At 31.0% G+C, this 22,304-nt stretch overlaps 1 protein-coding gene across 5 annotated transcripts in view; it reads right to left on the bottom strand.

Moving 5' to 3' along the window:
• Positions 1-6,479: 6,479 nt before the first annotated feature.
• Positions 6,480-22,304, bottom strand: part of LOC131853275 (mucin-2-like) — an 87,634-nt gene continuing 71,809 nt past the window's right edge. Inside the window, exons 4-14 of one of the 5 annotated variants that reach the window (XM_059204125.1) lie at positions 16,747-17,796; positions 16,057-16,179; positions 14,783-15,808; positions 14,587-14,697; positions 10,907-13,330; positions 10,464-10,712; positions 8,617-10,188; positions 7,821-8,204; positions 7,550-7,595; positions 7,104-7,306; positions 6,480-6,835 (exon numbers count right to left, since the gene is read on the bottom strand). In XM_059204125.1, coding sequence (XP_059060108.1) covers positions 6,512-6,835; positions 7,104-7,306; positions 7,550-7,595; positions 7,821-8,204; positions 8,617-10,188; positions 10,464-10,712; positions 10,907-13,330; positions 14,587-14,697; positions 14,783-15,808; positions 16,057-16,179; positions 16,747-17,796 — 7,512 coding nt within the window. In that variant the 3' untranslated portion in view covers positions 6,480-6,511. Of the gene's footprint in view, positions 6,836-7,103; positions 7,307-7,549; positions 8,205-8,616; positions 10,189-10,463; positions 10,713-10,906; positions 13,331-14,586; positions 14,698-14,782; positions 15,809-16,056; positions 16,180-16,746; positions 17,797-22,304 lie in introns of all 5 variants that reach the window. The other 4 variants (XM_059204123.1, XM_059204124.1, XM_059204127.1 and 1 more) reach the window with 4 other exon arrangements.

The following is a 22,304-nucleotide window of genomic DNA, read 5'->3' on the forward strand; positions in this document are numbered from 1 at the left end:
TGAACTACTACTATAGTTGTATTAGTAGTAAATGACTGCGTCATTTAATATATATAGGAAGTGCATAAGAGTATCATATATATACGTATGAGACGTGTAATTATATTCGTATTTTATCTAAGAGAGCATACTATCTGCCTGATAACAACAGGTCAGTGTGGGTCACCCCTTGTACAGTCACGTGGATTTATATGTAAACACGTAAACACTGTAATACTTTGTTATCAAATCTTCTTCTTTCCATTCAATGACAACGAAATGTTATTAACACAGAAACTTGCGAAGACTTTAGATCATTCGGTCGCATTTAAGTCTTCCTTTGTGTTTTATGTAGGGCACAAAGGACAGGAGAGTGAGCGGGAGATAGTCTGGGATGGTGCTTCGGTGATAACAGAATTATTGAGACAAGACTACATAGTTTAAAAATTTTACATTCATTTTTTTGATTTTAAATCTAATTTGTAATAGATAATGTCTTAAAACTCCTGTCATTCGAACAGCAATTAAACTTTATTGTTTATCGTTATATTTTCGACTATAATTTTAAACTTTGTTTGTAACTACAAAGTTTAAAATTAAACTACATTACAGAGAGTAATTTTCCTGATTAAGTTTTAACTAATCTTTATAAAAATATTATATTGTTTTCTCTTCTTTACAATCATAATCTTTTTTAATTAAGTCTCACGGGCTACCGTTGGCATACTGTTTAATGCGATTGCTGCCGTTTCCTAATAATGTATAACTTATTTACATTGTAAAATAGCTTATTGTCCTAATATATGTCCTTCATTTATTCCAATCGAACAATTAAGAATATTTTTCTATTAAAATTAACGAGTATTATATCATACATGCCTACTAATTTTACATTCACCAATGTTTAAAAATTCAAAATTGCGAGTCGTTTATTGTAGGCGCAAGTAAAAGCTGACATTTTACATATGCTATTATTTGATATATTTATAAATATGTAAAATAAATATGCAATTCACGGCTGTATCGTTAATCTGTTCTTTCATCTATAATATTCCTCCACGTTCTTCCACTTTTTTTTATACCATTTCTATCTATCACATCTGTTTAACTTTACTCTTTCGTGCATACCGTAAATAATAGGTTAATCGTCAATATGTCATTTGAAATAAACAACTCATTCTTCTGCACTCGTCTGCATTACAAATTAATGGTAGCAAAAAAATAAATTAAGTTTATTTCAATAAAGATTATTTCTATGTATTTCTGTCATCAGCAAATTTATTCCCAAACAGGGTTGATGTTAGGTGATCTAGGTAAATTTATATGCCATAAGTAATATGCCAAAACATAGGTACATATTACGTCGACTTCAAATCTTTAACAGGACAAAGAATATAATACGATACTCTTCGTTAGGTTAACGATATTGTTAGAATTGCTAGAACTATAAAAATAAGGTTAAAAATAGAGACTACGTTCCCGGGAATGCCTTAGAGTCTAGTTAACAATATAATAAGAATAGTCAGTGAATAAATAAATTTAGTTGCATATTTAAAATGTCACGTTTCCTATGGCGAGTACATTTTGTTTCATTGTCCCCACCTAAAACAAAATAAAAGCCTTCAAGTGTTTCATTTTTTTACGTTTCAAGTTTCAAAGACTAGCAGGAAAATATTTCGGGTGAGCAACGTATACGGGATGTCAAACTAGAAGTTCCTAATGAATTAAATAAGAAAATTTCCATGTATAAATTAATTTAATTGCATGTTTTACATCGATCTTGATAATTATAATCAAGTACAATACAGTATAAAAAGTAATTAAGCTACATACATATATATTTATTGGCAAATAAACAAGAAATGCCTATTGAATCAAAAATATTCAAATGACAATGTACTTTACTACTACATTAAAGATGAAACTCAATATTATCAAATAAAAAAAAATATAATATCCCATATTAATAGCTAATAATTAAAACATTATGGCTCACAGACATGTAAGAAAATTTTGCATGACATTAGAATAATATAAAAGATTATTTTTTACAAACTACAAGGCGTCTTATTAAATGATTATATATAAATCAATTGCATTATATCTTGAAGGTAGTAAAATGAAATTTACAAAAATTTTAAAAATTATTATAAAATTTAAAATAATGTAGATTATTAATATGTAACAGTGTGAGTAGAAAATTAAGAAAAATTAATTATTGGTTTGTGCCTTATTATGCAATCTTATCGACCTCCGGGCCATTTCTAACAGGGATCGAAATTTTAACGCCTGACCTGAGTCGAGGTTTAAAATCCCTCAGACTAATATCGTATCCGTCAGGCAGGATATGCCCTTCAGCCACTCCGCAATCACTCGCCTTCTAACATTTGGTGAAGCTGTAAAGGCCAGCTACACCCAACAGCATTAGAGAAGTTAGAAAAAATAACAAATTGCAATATCTATATCACTACTTACGTACATTGTATAAAAATATGCTAGCATATGTAATAATAGTTAATTTAATAAATCATACTAATATTTATTTAAATATATTTGAAAATCATTTATGTTGTAAGAAAAGTATACAATTAAAAAATTCATCATCATCATAATTTCAGCCTACAAACATCTTACTGGGCACGTGTTCTCTCATAAGAGAAGTACTGAGCCTACTCGTAACATTTCCACTGGCATAAGAGTTTATTTGCAATTTATCCCCTCACGTGTAAGTGTATTTGTGGTTTGTTCCCCTAGTCGCCTGGGGAGTCATCAGTATGCCAAAATTATTTTCCTAAACAACCAGTCTTACTTTCTAACGTCTCCATCCTTACTTACTAATATAAAGGCAGTGACAAGTTGTAATACAAAACGTTAATATAATCCAGATTATTTAAAAAATTAACAATTAGTGCATTATATTTTTGTTATCTTTAAACCTAAAATAAATCGTGGGTGACTCTGATGAAATATAAAAAATATATATGTTTTTATTTAATATGTGTATATTTAAATCTGACTATAGATGTGTTTTATGACCAGCTATAAATACTAGTATAAATGTATGTTGATAAATAAATAAATAACAGTAAGAAAATAAAGAAAGAAAAGCGAATACACCAAGCACGTGCTAAATGGCACATGTAGACTTAAAGTTAGACAGAACTTAACCTACCAAATCTTAAAATTCTCAGGTATTAAGATATTCGAAGAGAAACTAACACTGTTCTATAATTCAGGTAAAATGGTAGACACAACTTATAACTAGTATGATATTTTTAATCAGAGTGAAGAATAAATATCAAGCTCACCTATAGATATTATTAATTTTCAATGGTAAGAAATGTTTTCTTTACAAGAATAAAAAAGAAAACTAATGCTTTCTGTAGTTTTTCATAGTGTACAGAAATATATTTTTCCCTAAAAAAGTCAAGGAAGATTTTATAGATTTAGACAATGTACAAAATATCATTTTAAATAATACAAACTAAATAGTACTAACATCACATTCTTTGCCTATATAAGTCCTACAATTCCTGAGAAACTAATCAACAATACCATTTCTAAAGGAGTATGGTACTACATAAAGTCCATTCAGTTCACATTAATTAAACAACATTTAAAAATGTTCAACTATATGCATTTAGGAACATTTTAAAAGGTCACATCTTAAAAAGAAATGTTCTACAAGATAGAACCGTAAAGATTTTTACAGAAGGATTTATGAAAAGCATTTGACCGATTCATTCATCAAATACTTTCGGTAGTCCCGCAAGGCACGGATTCAGTAAATATAAATATAAATTACGTAACAGTTTTACTATTTACATTTGAGCACTCGCAACATATAATGCGTACTATGACACTTTCGGAAAAGTTTGACGTCCTATTACACTACAAATATTAACCGGATCCCCCTGAGCCGCCGACGTATGCGTCGGTCGCCACCCGCTGCCCTGCTCGTATCACATTTTGAACAGTCTGTGCAGCTCCCTGTAATTTTAATAAAATTATATCAGTATTTAAAGATGACAAATTATTACTAGTTACTGATTTCATACTACAGTAACGACTCTCTCCGGCTTTTCATTTTAATTAACTGGTTTTATGTAAACCTCAATGAATTATACATATAAGCTTCCTCTGTTGATTGATGGTAACAGTATGAAAATCCGATCAGGGGTGTTTAAGATTATCGCGAACATGACTATATGGTGTAACATTAATATGTATAATTTCTGGTCCAGTATAAATCAGTATTTAATGCCGGTTTAATTCTGATAGATACAACTCTAATGTTTAACTGGTATTAAGACATAATCATATTGGTTGACTAATACTGTACTACTCATCATAAACAATCTGACTATTAATTATTATAATGGTAAATATATTATTTGATTGTTGCCTTTTCGAGAATCCTTAAGAAATTTGGTATACAGCTAATATTTAGTAACATATTTTTAAACAATATTTTTCGAGCGAGTAACGAAAATCGCTGAAAATATCTAACATTATATAATGCATTAAAAAGACCTGAAATAAAATGTATTACAGTAAAAAAGTATAATAAGTAAGCCAATTGATGCATTAAAATTATAAAAAAAAAATCAAATATACTTAGTTGGTAGCGTATTATGTCTTTGCTGGCAATTAGTTATGATTTTGATGTGGTGATTTTGAAAAATTATCATTGTTATTGTATTTTAGGGATAAATGATACCGATGAAAATTTACCCTTTATTAGACCTACACATTTTATTCATACTTGATCAGGTGAGTACAACGCTGGGAGAATTACAGGTGCATTACCATCCTTATACTCGTAGGTAAGGAATATTGTTCTTTAAAAAATTTTATTCATAACATTGTTTTAAATACAGATTGAAATAGTACCTGTATGGCTGCCCCTAAAAATTGCGAGAATGCTCGTGTAACATTTATGGCTGCTGACACGAGTTGTCCTCGCCCCGGAGTCTGTTCAGATGTCACAGTTCTCGGAGGTTCCAGGGGTATCTAGTTACAGTTCTCCGATTAAATAGAATAGTAAATTGTTACTTAAATTATATATCATGCTACATCAGCAATACATAATATAATTATTACTTTATAATAATAGACTGCAGATAGATGATTTCGAAAGTATTTTAAGATAACTATGTAAAATAAAACATAAAAACTAAATGTGCATATATAAAAGTGTGTATAATACATATTTACAAAATTTGTAGAAAGTAGGAGAAATACACGAAGGACAAATTATAGTATAGTTATAATGTGATAAGCATTTAAGCGTGTGTTTTATTAAAACAAGTATAATACAATTAAAATAATAATTATCATACTTACCCGAAAATTTACACTACCGTTACACTTACACACATTTTATTTACAAATGTAACATTTTGATGACACAGTTAATATTTACATAAACCCATTTTACTATCCTTCAAGATTTATTAAGCATTTTCTATAATCACTATGGAGTTATTGCTAATAATAATACCTCAATTAATTACCATTAGGATTATGGGTGTTTCTTGGAGGTAAATCAAAGTAAGGTCAGTTAATTTGGAGGACAATTGATTGTAAAGGTTTAATTCACACAATACGTGAACAATATTTACAGTACTGCTGCAAAGCGTGCTATTAACTATACTCACTATTGCTATAGTTAATTATTACTTGAAAAAATGGAATAAAAAATATTTTTTTCAAACTAATTTCTCCAAAAACTCAGAAATTGTAAAAAGTTATATTTTTTCAATTCCATTTTTTATACAATTTTACCGATAAATGACGTCTTTAACTAACTAAATATTGGCATGCATTAGCTTAATAGTAACAGAAAATTTACAAAGAGCACCCTCCCCCTACTACTTCCGCTCAATCGTCAATTACAAAATTGTTTAAAGTTTTAAATATCTAACTTCCATCTTCTTATTATTTACAAAAAAGGTTATAAAATCTAAATTTAATTATTTTTAAACTTTCGCGCCTAGTATTATATATAGTTAAACGGATTTTAACTGAATGTAAATAACCTTTATTTTCTATAAAATTATTCTTGTCAAAACCCGTTTAACTATTAAATCTAAATTTATCAGTATAAAATTAATAATCAATTATACTCGATAATTAAGTTACCCTGGTTAAATGTTTGTTATATATACCATACTCGTTAAAAGTGATACCACTTCTACAAATTTTAAATTTGCTACTTATATTACTAAAAGTTACGAACGCAAACTTTTACATCAAAAATTTTAAAAAACTTCTCTAAATTTTATACACGCCAATGTAATTTAATTTTAATAAATATTTAATTGTATTTCAATATACAATATATGTACATATATTTTTAATATAATACTTAATTTTCTATTTACACTTAATGCAACTCCAAACTCCAATGTAAAATTTACACTCAAATCAGACTTAGATTAAATAGGAACGTCATATGCACTCAAAGTAGCTCACTAGAGAAAAGAATTATTACTCTGTTTTATTTAATCTAAGATCTGTTACCATCACCTCAACCCCAGTCACACAATTTTAGTAAAAGAGATGCAAAACCCACTCTGTTTGAAGATGGCTTCTCATCAGCATTGCCTACAAAAGGTCCAGAGCCAAACCAGTTGACCCTGTTGCTAGTGGCCGCTGATGATGAGATTGTTGGATAAGCTGACGGACTTGGTCGCTGATTGACCCTTCCAGAAGTGGGTCCTGGAGCAGTCTCTCTCCATTGCTGCCACAGCCATGCTAAGCCATCTAGAATTGGTCTTCTTTGTTGTGGAGGCGGTGGAAGTGTCGTTGTTCGTCTTGCTTTTGGTGTCACTACCACTTGGTTGAGCAAAGCCTACGAGGTTATAGTCAGCTAAAATTGTATTATTATGAAACACGAAACGACATATTATTAATTAACTTGATTGTTCATATTAAAGAAGCATTAACAAAAATTAATGTAAGCAGTATGTGAGAATAGTTATGAATAATTATAATAATCGGTGGCAGTGAGTTTAAGATTATTTATGCACTTTCCATTCAAAACATTAAACATGATCACATGATATGAGGATAGTATTAATTAAAGAAAACCAAATTATATATAAAAATATGGAACTAACGGAAAGTCTAAGTTGTTCATCTGTGGAACTTGCCGTAGTAGGCCCAAATCCTTGCTCCTTAAGTAGCGCTGCTAGCAAAGCGTCATTGCTCTTTCCAAATTCGGTACTTAAGGACATAGGCGCCTGTGTCGCTTCGGACACCATGCCTGTTGGCTTGCTCTGTTGTTGAAGCAGTTTCTTTAAAGCTTCATCAGATGTCTGTCCTGAAATTCGAAAACAGTTGCAATTTAATTTTCAATATCATATCCAAAACTAGCATAGCATCCAAAAATAGAATATAAATTATGAGTAGAACAAAAAGGATGTACATAAAGACAATAGTGAGTAGGACTGGCAATATTTTATTTGCATTTTAACTTCTTATATGGAATTAAAATTGTAAAGACATCAGTCAAATTTCCAAAATCGATTCGATTCTGTTTTTGTATAATAAATTGTAATTTTACCTGTAATAGTCAATTTATTCTTCTGTGTAGTCGTCTCCTGTACATCCTGCAATTTCACCAGAGTTTTTAATAAGTTTTCCTGATCTTGTACAGTTTTTAAGTCATCTTTAACAGCTATTTTTGCTCCGAAAGGTTTAGTCAAGTCAGTATTAGTTTGTGTCATTTGTACATTAACTTTTTTTAAAGTATTGGGTGTTTCATTTAAGGCCAGAGACGATGTTGGTTTTGAAAGTGCCCTTATATTGGCATTTGCAGTAGGTTTTGGACTTACTTTTACTCTTGTTGTTAAACTAGGTAGTGTTGGAATATTAAATTTGGATGGGTCTTGGCCTGTTGCCTTAATAAGAGCTTGAAGGAGTTTTGTATCTTCTTGGAATTGTTTAATATCATCCTCAATAGATGGAATATTTGTTCCAAGTGTGGTTGTTGGTCGCTGTGTTGTAGTTGTGGTAGATGTTGTTGTTGTTGTAGTGGGTGGTGTCGTTGTAATAATGTTTTGTACGTTATTGCCAACAGTTTTTCCTTTTCGAGTAGTATCTGGTGAGGTTCCTGTTTCTATCTCATTTAAACTTTTCTCGACAGCTAAAGCTATAATGCGATTAGCCAAGGATACTTCGGGATCGTCATTATTTGGATTCGTCTTTAGAACTGATTTCTGAAAATAAATATTAAACGAATATTAACAGATCAGGCGAATAATATAAATTATTTGTTAGGTAACTATAATGGTAAAACTCTAGTGGCCTACATAATGAATAGTGGCAAAATATATACATGAATAGCACCACTGGTGTTAAAATTTTACAATTTAAACCAAAATATGACTTATAAAATAAGCGTGGCGGTAACAATAAGTGAGACAGAAAGTAGATATAAATGTTAGTAACAAAACTAATAAACTAATCAGTTATGGCATAATATTCATTGATAAAGTTTTTCTATCGCTGTAAATAATATTTAATAATAAAAATATATTTATTAATACAGTGTATTATTTGTAGTACAATATTATAATACAAAGCACTACACAAATAAATTCATTAATTCAAATTGCATAAAAAACCTACCAAATTCTTTAGGAAAGCCAAATCTTCTTCAACAGAAAATGTAGAAGTACTGGGGAGATCTGTAGTAACTGAGAATCGTGTTACAGGTGCCCGACGTGCCGTTAACGTTACTGGTTGAGAACTTGTCACAGTTGTGGTTCTTGGAGAGATGGTAGTAGAAATCTTAATATTTTCTGACACTGTACTGGTACCTGGCTGTAATGTAGTTGAAACAGTTCTAGGCACAAAACTAAATACAGGAAATGTTGATGTTGTAGTTTCTGAACTATAAACAGGTCGGACATTTAACGGTGTTGTGGGATTGGATTCTAATGAAGTAGTTAGCGGGTTAGACGCTATTCTCACATTTGATGTTATTCCTGATATGACAGGTGGACTAGCATTCCCTGTATTTTGTTCAACTGTTTGTAATAATGTTTGTAATAATTTTGTATCTTCTTGTAATTTTTTTAGATCTTCATCAATTGATGTTGTGGATCTAAAGGTAGTTGTTGGTTGCGTTGTAGTTTTTATTGTCGATGTAGGAGTTGTAGTAGTAGTAGGAGTTGTAGTTGTTGTTGTAATACTTGATGCTGTACTAGGAGTTGTTTTAATTGTTGGTTTAACATCAAATGTTGGTAAATTAAAGTTATTTGGGTTTTGTCCTGTAGCTTGTAATAAAGCTTTCAATAATTTCGTATCTTCTTCAAGTTGCCTTAAATCATCTTCTATTGAACGAGATGTAGTAGTCTTCCCAATAGGAATGTTTGAATTGCCACCATTGTTTGTAATTAATGGATTCGGATTTATATTAGCAGTAGAAAATAATTCTTGTAAAAGTTTAGCGTCTTCGTTTTTATTAGATACAAGAGGTACAACCGTGTTAGGTGTTATCTGAGTTGCTTGAGTAGATGGCAATATTGGACTAGTATTTGCCTTTACGTTAATGTTTTTAGAGTTACGATTAACTTGTAGTAACTGTTGGAGTATTTCAGCATCTTTTTGATATCTTTTTTCCTCTTCAATAGTTACAGGTGCGAGGGATATTGTTGTTGGAGATAAAGTAGTTGAAGATATTGATTCTGTAGTTTCTGCCCTATTTGTTATTGTTGTTGAAAAAGAAGTTGTTGTTGTTTGTACTGGAAGTTCTGTTGTTATTATTGGAGCACCAGTAGTTGTTGTGGAAATCAGTACAGTGGTTATAGGCATTACTGTAGTTGTTACAGTAGGTATTTCCGTTGTCGTCGTGCCTAATATTGTAGTCGGTGGCATAGTTTCAGTTGTTGTAGTAACAGTAGTAATACTAGATGTTGATGCTTTTTCAGTATTCGTAGCCGAAGAAGAGTCTTGTATTGATGTAGTCACTGTATCAGTTTTAATACGCGTTTCTATTTGTGGCAATTGTATATTCGTCTCGCTTACTGTTGTGTTTTGAATTTCATTATTTATAGTATTAGTAGTTGGTGATGCTTTTGTAGCTAACTTCAGTACGTTTGAATTTTGTGGAGCTACTGTTACTTCATCTATCGGAATGAATTTGAATATTGCATTTCCATTTTCATTACCAGGTTTTTCTGTCCGTATTTGTTTAGTCTGTAATTATACAGGAAGAGTATTATTTATTTGTAACAATATTGCCATTAAGAATGGATCCATTTCTAAACGTACACCATTTAAAATGTTTTAAGCTAAACCATCACCACTTACCTTTCAATCTAAAATGTTGGTTTTAATTTATATTATGATAAAGATAGTATGAGTGTTATTTTGCCTCACATACCCATAGGTTATTGTAAAAAGTAATACTAATTGAATGTGCAAATATTATTGGATAACCAAATAAGTACCGACGTAAATAATAATTATACCTCCGGATCAATATCCAGTGTTAATATTCTCGGTTGATGAGTAGAGCTCATCATTGATGATATGACCGTTTCCTCTTTAACAGCTGAAGATATACTATTAAGCAAAATTTCATCAATGGAAGGGAGCATTGTAGTTGTGCGTAAACTCAATACATGCGAGGCAGTGCTTAATTCAGCAGGCGGCGTATTTGTGGTAGTAGTTATGCCCAATGAACTACTATCTTTTATATTAAGTGCCGATGAAGAGATCTGCAATTATGAAATAAATGGTTATGCTTATGCTTTGTTAATATTTTTAAGCTTTAAAGTACATTAGACATGCATAGCTTAGGATGATACCAAAGACTACCTCAAAACCGCATGCACCAACAGTGCTCCAAAACCTGGCATACAGTGAAATAAAGCAGCAAGCTCAGTCAAGCTAAACAACTTAAAGTCAATACCATCAGTTGTTGGTTATTTACAGTGTCGGTGGTTAAACGATTATCCGTTTCGTTATTTGTGGTATTTGTGGATATCGCAGTATTAGTGGATACTCGGATGGGGTTAGACTTCGGCCTTACAATAGCCGGATTGTTATGGATGGGGCTATATGGGTTTCTTAGATTCCATGGGCTGATTGGTAGTACCTCAATTTTTTGCATAACTCGTGGTACTCTAGTTCCATTTGGAAATTTACGTATTACTGTGTTATTGGGTAGTACGCCATAAATGATGTAAGGGCTTGCTTCTGTTAATGATTCCAATATGTCATCGTTAGGATCTTTACGTACCACTGTATCGTTTGGCAATATTCCAAATATTACATAATCTTTTTTCGGAATTGTTGTTCCAACAACAGATTCATTGAAGACTGCTGAAATTAAACTTTGTCTTGCTTCGTCTATACCTGTTATTGATTTAGTATCGTTATCTACTTGATTTCTTGTTTTTGTATCTATGTTTAATATACTGTCCATGTTAATTTGAGTTGTTGTTTCGGTAAATCCTGTGTCTGTTGTAGTTTCAGTATTATCTTGTGTGCTTACTTGTAATGTTGTAAGTAACTCTGCAGTTGTCATAGAAGTTGTACTTTCAGATATTAGATCTGAAGTTTGTGAAACTGTAGTACTTGATGTAATCTTTGGAACATCTTCCGATATTGTTGTTAAAGCATTGTCTTCAAATGTAACCTGGTTATCTTGACTATTTCTATTGATCAACGTATCCACACGCGATGATGTTCTATTAGGATTTAGAGTAGTAGTAGAAGGAATAATTTCAGGGGTATTTAAGTCATTACTGTCAGTAGTGCTAATAAATTCAGTTGTTGAAGTCGTTGAAGTAAATATGTTCATAATATTAGTCAACCGGTTAGAAAGGGGGATATTATCAGACTCAACCACATCAGAATCTCTGATAGGCAGAGCTGTAGCTAATTCTTTGTTATGTTGTTGTATAAGATCTTCGATCATTTTTAAAACTCGAGCTTTTTTGGACAATACCCATAATTGTAATGGCGACACTTGACTTGGGTCTTGTGTATTAGTAAATTGAGAAAGTGGGGTCGGCATAGCCAATTTACTTTCTGTAGGCATACTAGAAGTTTCATCTAGAACACGAAAATTTGTGAAAAATGGAGTAGGAATAGGTCTGTTAGCAAAATCAATATTACTATTTACGATCACTGTGTCTGTGTCTAGAACGTCAGAACTAGTTACAATCATATTGATTGGTGTAGTATTTGGTATGTTATTAGATGATGAATTAAACGATTCATCTATAAGTGTATTAGTTGACTGACTTCTTGACATAGGCAAAGCGGTTGTCGAAATATTATAAGTGCTATTTACAGATTGAGTGTCATTAACTAGTACATTAATTTGTGTAGTTACAGTGCTTGTAATTACATTATTTACATCAGCTACATTTTGGAGGACATTTGGATCCGTTTTTAATTCAATGTTTTCTGTATCTCTAATCTCCTCCAAACTGTAGGGAGTGGTATTTGGTAAGTTATCTACATCTTCTATTGTAGTTGCAAGATTGTCCAAAGCTCTAGGAATCAGCGTTTTCAATAATTTTGCCATATCTAAAGATACTTTAACTCTACTATTCTCATCCATATTCTGAATAATATCTAATATATTATTAGATAGCATGCTAGTTAGTTCCGAGGATACAAAATTATTACTAGGTATTAGAAGATCAGATACAGTATTATATACCGTTGATGGTGTGTCTGTCGATCCCTGAATAGATGTTGATTCAAATGCAGTCGTGGATTTGTCTGTTGATAATTCTGTTGCTGAATATAATACTTTAATAGCAAATGGTCGCCTAGCGGAAATAGGAGTCGTAAGGATGGGTGTAGGAATAGAGACAGTATTAGGTTGTGCCATATTCACAGGAGTTACATTTCTTTCTTCTGTATTTAGTGACGGTGTAGTATTTTCCCCAACCGAAAAACCATTATTCACATTTGGTGTAGGATCAGTATTCTGTACAAGTTTAGCATCCGTGTTCATATTAATACTAGTTGAAGTTAATGTGTCTTGACTGTCTAAGGCTCGAACATTATTTACATTATTATTATTACTCACGCCGTTGAGTGTTTGTAATACATCGTTATTTATGTTTGTCTTTTTTAATACTTCTGTGGTTGAGGACAATCGAGTTTTCGGTGTAGAAGTTAGAATTTCAGCTAATGCATCAAAAATAGATACTGTAACTGAAGGCGAGTGATGTGAAGCCTCTATGTTCATAACATGTGATGGTTTAACGAGGCTCTCGGAGAGCCTCAGGTCTGCTGAGTATAATTTACTTCGTGGTTTGGTGAAAGTAATAGAGTTCATGTCTGAGCCTAACTCAATTTCTTCACCCTCTACCTGAAATAAGAATTATGCTCACCCATATAAATAGAAAAAAGATGGTGTAGTCATGAAAATGTAGTATGCTGTGAAAATATAAGATACTAAAAGAGGAATCCTAAAAGAGACAAATGGAAAATCGTGCAAAGACCAAAGCCACTTTATAATACTTGGAATTAAAATTAAAAGATAGATTCGAAGTTAGTAGTATGAAATGGGCAGGGTGAACTTTCTACATATTAAAACAAATATATAAAATATTACAATTTAATGTTTTGTTTATGCTCGTTAGTATAGTATAGTTATAGTATAATAAATAATATACTAAATTATTTGTCAATAAAGTTCATGCGTTTGTAACTTAATTCAGTTTAATCATTTTACTAATATATCAGGTAATAGTTAATTAAATATCATAACGCAAAAACTTCTCTTATAAAACTAATAAATATTATTTTCACAGAGATTCATTTTATGCAACCTATAGCCAAATCAGAATCTCTACGAAATTGAGAATTTACAAGTGTGTAAATGATATGTGGAATAATGCTTGTGAAACAGTAATGATAAAACTATGCTTATATGAGTCCATTAACCAATTCTAAAGGTGATTCGTGAATGATCGATGGCGCGGTGACATTCTGGCTTGATATCGATTGTGTGGCTACATCAGAAAAGTCTGCCCCTTCGAACCAATATGGCTCTTCTACAGATTTTGTCAACACGTTGTCTGTGATGAAGAACTTCAGCCAAGCCTTCGGTAACAAGAAACTTTCATTATTATTGGTTATAATGAAATGATTTAGTTATAATTGTTAAGTATGATTAGTTGTAATATTATGAGACTGATGAAAAATTAATGAGAATAATGTGATTAAGTTTTGTATGTAACAACCAACGATTACTGCTGTTTGAGCGGATGGAAAAAGGTAAAATTATTGAAAGTTTATTTATAGAGATAAAAATACAATACCTACTCGTATATTCTCGAAAGTAGATGTACATATTATGTGTGAATTTCTAAATTCATGAAATATTAACCCGTGTGTAAACACATACAAATATATCATTTAAAATTCATTAATTACATTTAGAAGAAGATCATAAAACATATTTCTATCTCCAAAATAAACTAGCAAATTGTTAATTATGTGTAGTAAATCTTAATGCCAATCTTATAAAGGGGCTTTGTTGAATTTAGAATAATTATAGCTATTGATATTCAATTTATTAAAACATATGTCTTTTTAGATCATAAATGGATGATTACTTACAGTTGATGATGTGATGGTGGGTACAGTGGGTTTATAAAATGGCTTATCTAAATACGAAGCTCGATATTTTGAGCTAAATTTACTTTTAGGTTTATCTGGCTCTGGGATTATCTGTAAATGATTATTAATAACAATTCTCGAATTTTTAGTTAAGTAACTAATAAAATGAAAACGTATTTAATACAAATATACTTACGCCATTGGTAGAAGCCTCCGTTGTTTTGGAATATTTATCACTATATTTTCTTGAATTTCTTTCTAAACTCCTAGGCGTCACTGTTCTACTCTCAACTTCTTTTTTATGTAAATTTGCATTTTTACGGGTATGTTTTCGTGTTACAATGTTTTTTACAACAGTAGTTGTTGAGACACTTTGGGTAGTAGATTCTGTATTTTCATATTTTTTTATAGAATCATCTTCTTTATAAATAGAATGGTACTTTACTGTCGATAAATTATTAACGATTGGCTTATTTTCAGTTTCTTCTGCTGTGTTTAATATGTCATTGCCAATTTTTTCTTCTTGATATTCTTTACTACTAACTGCTATTAAAAACATGTCTTTATCATTTATTTTATTTCTATCAGTAGTTACTTCAGCAACAGTAGGGCTTTTGAGCAATGTAAAAATTAAAGGCATATCTGAAATATCTTCACTTTTTTTTTCAATGGATCCAATATCATTTGTAATTTCTTTAGGCGCTGCGGTTGTTGATGTTGTTGATTTTTTATTACTTCTTAAACGAGAATAATAAGATGTTCTAGGTAATACATTTGCATTTTTTAATGAAACCGTATCATCTGGTTTATTTTCAAGCGTTTGTGTTTTCGTTACATTATTTGCATTACTGATTCTATTTTTTGCGTTTGAACTCTTACGAGAAAAATATGGTCGCCTAATGACATTACTCTTTGAAGATGTATTATTTAATGTCCTTGTCACATTATTTTCGATTTCCGGTGATTTTGTTGTTGTAAGTTTTAACATCCTACTATATTTGTATGCCGGTTTTATCGTACTTTGACTAAACGAAGCTGTTGCTAATGTGGTGCTGACTGGAGGACTAAAAGATGTCAATTTTCTCGCTCTAGGATTAAAAGTACCCCGAGGTTTGTATTCATTATTCTTTTGCTTCGTAGCTACTGGTGTTACTATGTATAGGTTTTCCTCTTCCTTGACTTCTTTCTTGGATCCTTCCTGTACGTTCAATTTATTGCGCAGCTGTAAAAAATATTTAAGTATAAAAACTTTCTGACGTTTCTTCCCAAAAGTTTAAATTTACTTTGTAACGTATAGTATACACACTAGATAAAACTTGACGTTTATAAGCGGCTAAAATGTTTTACATTTTTGCTTTAATTTAATCTCTCACAGTAATGTAAAGTGAATAAGTATAATTAAATACAAAAATTGATACTTAACTTTTGTATTTGATTAATACTTATTATAATATTAATATTTAAGTTTACCCTTGAGTACTTATTAATGCCAGGTCCCGTATTTGTTGTTTGTGGTGATGTTGTGTATGATTTGTAAACTTTTTGTGATGCTTTCAATGTCAAGCTCTCACCATTAGGAGAGCTCGCTTGCGTCTGAAAATTAAGTTTATGGTGCAATGTAGTTTAATGTAATTATCATAATTGATTAATAATATTTATAATATTTATTCTGATGATCGGATTAAATATAATTGTATTTTGTATTTATTTTATTAATAAAATTAGTTTTGCAAAATAGCATTTATTCTAATTAGACAGTTGTCAGTACCCATTAGTCAGTTTAATTTTTTTTATAATTCATTCTTGAATATCGCAGATATTAATCTGGGAAACTTAGCATCAGAATGTCTGCTATATTTAGTTAAAAACCAATCCAGTATTTATTTAATTTCCAGTATTTTTTGCCATAATCGGCGTAAATAAATTATTTCGCGCACTATTTGAATACTTTTTATTCCTACAATAGAAGTAGATTCCTCCTATCTAGGAGGAATCTAATTACAGTCACTCATACCAAATAGTGCATCAATCTATGACTTTAACTATGCCTTATTAGGTCTTTATAGATTATCTTTGAATCTAATACAATATTGATTTATCTGTTTTAGTTACAAAAAGAATTTAATTACTATAATTACTACAAGATACTGTACCACCTACCGATGTATTTTTGGCCTGGATTAAAGCTTTGAAACTTTCAGGATAATTGTCATCTTCATTAATTTCATCAGTTGCTTCTTTTTTTGTAATTGATGCAACTGGTCTAAAATTTACTTTTCCTCTGGTTAAAGGACGTTTTACTATTTTCAACGTAGTACTTTTTACTGGTAATGTTTCAGTAGTTGATTGCATAATAATTCCTTCTGTGCTTGTAATTGATACTGTTGTTTGATTTTCTTGTTGACTAGTAATACTAATATCTTGCTGACTAGACTTAATGACTTCATTTGATTTCATTCCTTCACCTGTTAAATTTGTGTCAGTTTCTGACAATCGTGTTTTATATCTTAATTTTCGGGAATTTCTTAAATCTGCAGATGTTCTGGCTGTCGTTGGTGCTTTGTTTAAATTAGATAGCGAATTTGTTGTACCTGAAACCTCAAGGTCTAATGATCTTGCACTAGGTCTAGTAATAATACGTCCCGTTAGTCTTTTTGGCGGAACCGTTTCAATAGTTTCTGCAAGAGAACTCCTTCTTCTAAATTGATTTGCTGTATTTTCCCTAGATGCTGTTCTTGTTATATCACCGGAGTTAGAATCAACTGTCTCAGTTAAAGGAGTTGTATCTACAGATAGGGATGAGCTTTCTAAGGGTGTTAAAGTTGAAGTACTCAATATTCGGTTTGAACTTAATCGTGTCCTACTCCTTATAATATTACTCCTTTTTGTTGTTGATGATATTGTACTATCATCTTTCTCAATAGGCCTATTACGGGTTCGACCAATAGTCCTTCTTGACTCATATCGTTCGTTGCGTTCACTTTGCGTTTGTATTGTTTCAATATTTGGAACTGGTTCTGGTCTTGAAGTAGGTCGTCTTGATTGAGACCTCGTTCGTACCTCTCGTGGTGGTATTTCGTCTCGATTCCTATTACCCCTGGGTCTAATCGTAGATTGCACTATTTCAACTTGATCCGCTGCCGTTATACTTTGAACATCGGATGCTGTTGGTCCTCGTAATCTTCTACCAATTCTTGACACGCCTTCCGCCTGAAATAAAAAAGAAATAATAAACTTAATAGAGCAAAAACAATTTTTTAGGATATAGTAATGTCTATTTTGAACATATGCTTTCCTTTTCTCATATTAACATCACAAGATAGCTATCTTATTTATTGAGACGTGCTTGGAACATTATTCACCACTATTTATAAAAGTTAATTTATCGAAAGTGCTTTCTTAATTAAGGGATTGTCATCGAAAGAAACGATAGGAATTTGCAAATCTTTATTTTATTAGGAAATATAAAATTACACATATAACGCAGTAGTCACAAAGAAAATGCAGTGTCCAACGATCGATGAAGTCAGAACAATGGTCGGAACAGAATGGATTCGGCCACCGTAACCAAAGATTATTTTGTTACTTGTCATATGATATAATACTTGAACATTGCTTAGATTTAGAATTACGTTACATTAGTGGTTATATCACAAATTTTTAGCAAAGGAGAAAAACTAGCTTTGGACTCATTTGATGGTGATTATCGCCTCCAGTAAGCGCCGCAACACCAGGAGAATTACAAGTGCGTATGCTTAGAAGAGCAATAAACCCTTTTCTTGAAGGTTTTGACATTGTATCGATATATACCTATTTGTAATATTGGTAACTACCCACCTACGTTGCGTAGTTAAGATATAAGCATACATAGGAACGGACAGACAGCGACAGCGACTTTGTTTTATACTATGTAATAATGATAAAATAACTAGTAGATAGAGAATTATTAAACAAAAACTAAACAATTTCAAAACCACGACCTAAAAGTATGAAAGAGTATTTGAAAGTGTTAACTGTGGTCGTATAGTATCTAGTATATTATCACATGGCTCCCTCTAGTAGTAAAGCTTTATCGACTTTGCCCTAAAAGTTAAGGTCGCTCCTAAAATATTGAATAGGGTAGGCACTGAATAGTAGTAATATCTTAATATTCAATGTCTGATCAAGCCTCATTCAGAGGCGAAACACGTGTCGCAATATTGGTTCTACACCCATACATTTAAATAATACATTCAATACATCATCATACATTCAATAACGGTCGAAATTTGATCACCAATATAGAAGGTTTTAGTCAGATTTCCGCACTGAATATTTATGGTCTCACTTATTAATGGTAGCAGAATTATACAAAATAAGATAAATGCATTAAAGAATATCTGTTATTTGAGAATGATATATATCAAACAACAGATAAGTAGATAGAAGTTATTTATACATAAACTTTTATACTCTCTTTATACTCCTATCATCCAAGAAAATATACAAAAATGACTAAATTGTTTTCAAACATTCACAAAGGCTTTAAGGGTAAACGGTTAGCTTTCAGAGACAATTGAAGGCTTTCAAGGCTCAAGCTGCATTCACAGGGTAACTACTACTACTAACTGGGTCACCGCTTACTTTCTGATATATCACATATGACCATTATAAAGCCAAGTGTACACCTGCATATGTATTATACAAACTAAACATTTATCAGTTAACTGTCTGTGTTGTTATAAATTTACATTATCATAATAATTTAGTCCAAGTCACAGCCTGTAGACGAATGGTTAAGAAGAAACAAACGTTTGCCATCCATCCATACTCAGTTTCATACGTGATCTTATTTTATAATCATACTTTTTACTTATTATTAATTAACGCAATAATTGATGGCCACCACTTTACTTCCGACGGCCGCGGGTTCGATTCCTCGTACGGTATAAACATTTGTATCCCATAAGTATGATTATGTGGTGTGGGCGTTTTCTATGTATATCACGTATGTATTTACAAAAAATATCTTAGTATTATAAATACTTAGATATTTTTTGTACACAAGTTGTTTAGTACTAGACTAGTCAACTTGTGTTATGTTTAACACGAGCTCTGCTTACCATGACTAGATGGCGCTGTGTTAATTGTCCAGGATATTTATTTATTAAAAAAATATAATTTATAGGTATACGTCCTCGTGAGCATACTATCTTCCTGTCAAATTTTAATATGAATTCTTCAGCCATGTAGTAGTGAAAAGGTAATAGACAAACTTTCGTATTTGTAATATTAGTAAGGAAACAAAACAATAATATATACCTACTACGGAAAAGATTATTGTTTATTGTATAGAATATTATGTGCAATTCGCCTAACATAAAAGCTGTAATAGTAACAAGCCAAGTCGCGCGACAGTGACTAATGTATTGCAATATTCTTTTACATTTCATTCAAGTAAAGTGCCTCCGGTAAAACCGAGTATGTGACACGGCCAGCTAAACTGTAGGTATTTAACTCCAGTTTCAACGCATTAATTTCTACATAATATGTTCTACTGGCGTGAATTCAGCCACAGATAAGAGAATATAACATAATACAGGTAAGAAAGTATACTGTATTAGTTTATAATAAGCATCTGCTTTTTTAATCATACATAAACGTACAGACTTTTGGACAAGATATTGAGAAAGTTCAGATCAGTTGCAATTTTATTATATTTATATCCAGCTGGCCCAGCAATTGTTGTGTTGCCATATAAATTAATATCTCTATTAAAATGAGGGATTCATTATAGAAGGGTGAAAATTTAGGGTTAAATGTATTTTAATAGCGAATCATAAAAAAATAAAATAGAAGAACGATGAAAATATGAATGAAGGATTTTGACAAAACATAAATAAAAAAACATTTTGCGGGTAACTAGCCTTACCACTTAGGGGTAGACGAAAGAGTCATCTTATCCTCAGACCTACTGATTATACCCACAGTATTATACTTGTAGTATAGTTAGAGAAGAATCGGTCAAGCCGTATCGAAGGATTTTCTTACAAACAATGTGAGGCGAGAATTTTATATATCAGATATTATTTACATTAAAAATGAAACGAGATAATAATTAAAACATACATTATTTCCAACTAACAACTTCTAAGTATTCATTGATCCCATGACAGTATTAATTAACATATTATTAATCTATTAATCACTGCATTATAATTGCTTGTTTGGAATACTATATGATGTAACATAAAAATATTAGTTTACCAATTATAATTATCTAACTCTATTAAAATTGAATAATCTTTGACCTAGTATAGAAAGTATTATAGTTATTAATGTAGTTTATGAGTCTTAACATGAATAATTTTGTAGGAAATAAGGAATTTACCTCTAATTCGCCCTATAGTTCAGGCATAGTTACGAGGCTTGTCACTTCTAAATCTGTGTAAATGAATAATTACTCTTACTAATATTATAAATACAAAATTAACTCTCTCTAACTGTCTGTCTGTCTCATTTTCACGCCAAAACTACTGAACCGATATAAATGAAATTTGGTACACAGATAGAAATGAAATTTGTATGGAAATTCATTATTTTTGTAGCTAGAATGATGAAACTACTTTCTTTGGCTTTTTTGGGTTATATTAATAAATATATTTTATTTATTTCTTCAGGGTCATTATTCCACGCGAAAAAAATCACGGGCAACTAGTTTACCATAAAAAAATCGTTTTTTAAAAATAAGGCAAAACAGAACGCACATTTAAACTACGGCGGTTAACATTACTTGACATAACTCATTATAGTTTTTTTTAATTTTAAATATTTTAGAGATACGCAACACAGCACAGCAACGCACAGGTGCTTGTTGCTTTGGTTGCTATTGATGCAGTTTGAGACAATGGAACTGATTCGTCACTGTCCTTTTGTAGCGGAAGTGAAAATCGAAGTAAAAATGTTACACTTTAATGTAGGTAGGTACAACAACATCCTGTATCGTTTGGCACAAACAACTACGTAATAATTCAGTTTATTTTTTATTTATTTAATTCGGATTATATTCATATTGTCTTAGTAAATAACTTATAAACTATGTTAGTAAATTATAATATATAGAGATATGCTCTCAGTTCATATATCTGCGTCCACGTCCAGAAGAACTGGGTATATATCTATACATTACAGAATGTAGTTTGAGCAACACCGTAATCTAAAGACTGAACTTGATTCATAATCTAGTATTTACTGTATCTCTTGAGTCCTGTGCCTATATGTAATATTAAGTATGTTACTCGCTAATAATGTAGCTATATATATATATTTGTGTATATACATATACATAGGTCAAAGAATTTTTAAAATCTGTCAAATATTTTAATATTAATAATAAAAATACAGAAAACCTAATTTTATAAAGATAATAAGATATTAGATAAGAGTATAATAATACTAAAACGACCCTGGACTATTCATACAGAGCCCTCTAGTTCCAAGCTCAGCAGTGTTTGTGTTATGGGTACTAAACAACTGATAGAAATACTTAAATACAATTTTTAAATACATACGTAATAGGTAATCGAAAACACCCAAAACAATTTAAACAATCATACTCATAAATACAAATGTTTGCATCGTGCAACTAATCAAACCCGTGACCATAGGCAATATATAGAGATAAACCGCTAAACCACTACATTAATAATGTAATATTAAATTTAATAAAGTTTACATTC

Source organism: Achroia grisella, unplaced genomic scaffold, assembly GCF_030625045.1.
Source record: "Achroia grisella isolate CSIRO2021 unplaced genomic scaffold, CSIRO_AGI_Agris_v1 utg900, whole genome shotgun sequence".
Classification (NCBI taxonomy): Eukaryota; Metazoa; Arthropoda; class Insecta; order Lepidoptera; family Pyralidae; genus Achroia; species Achroia grisella.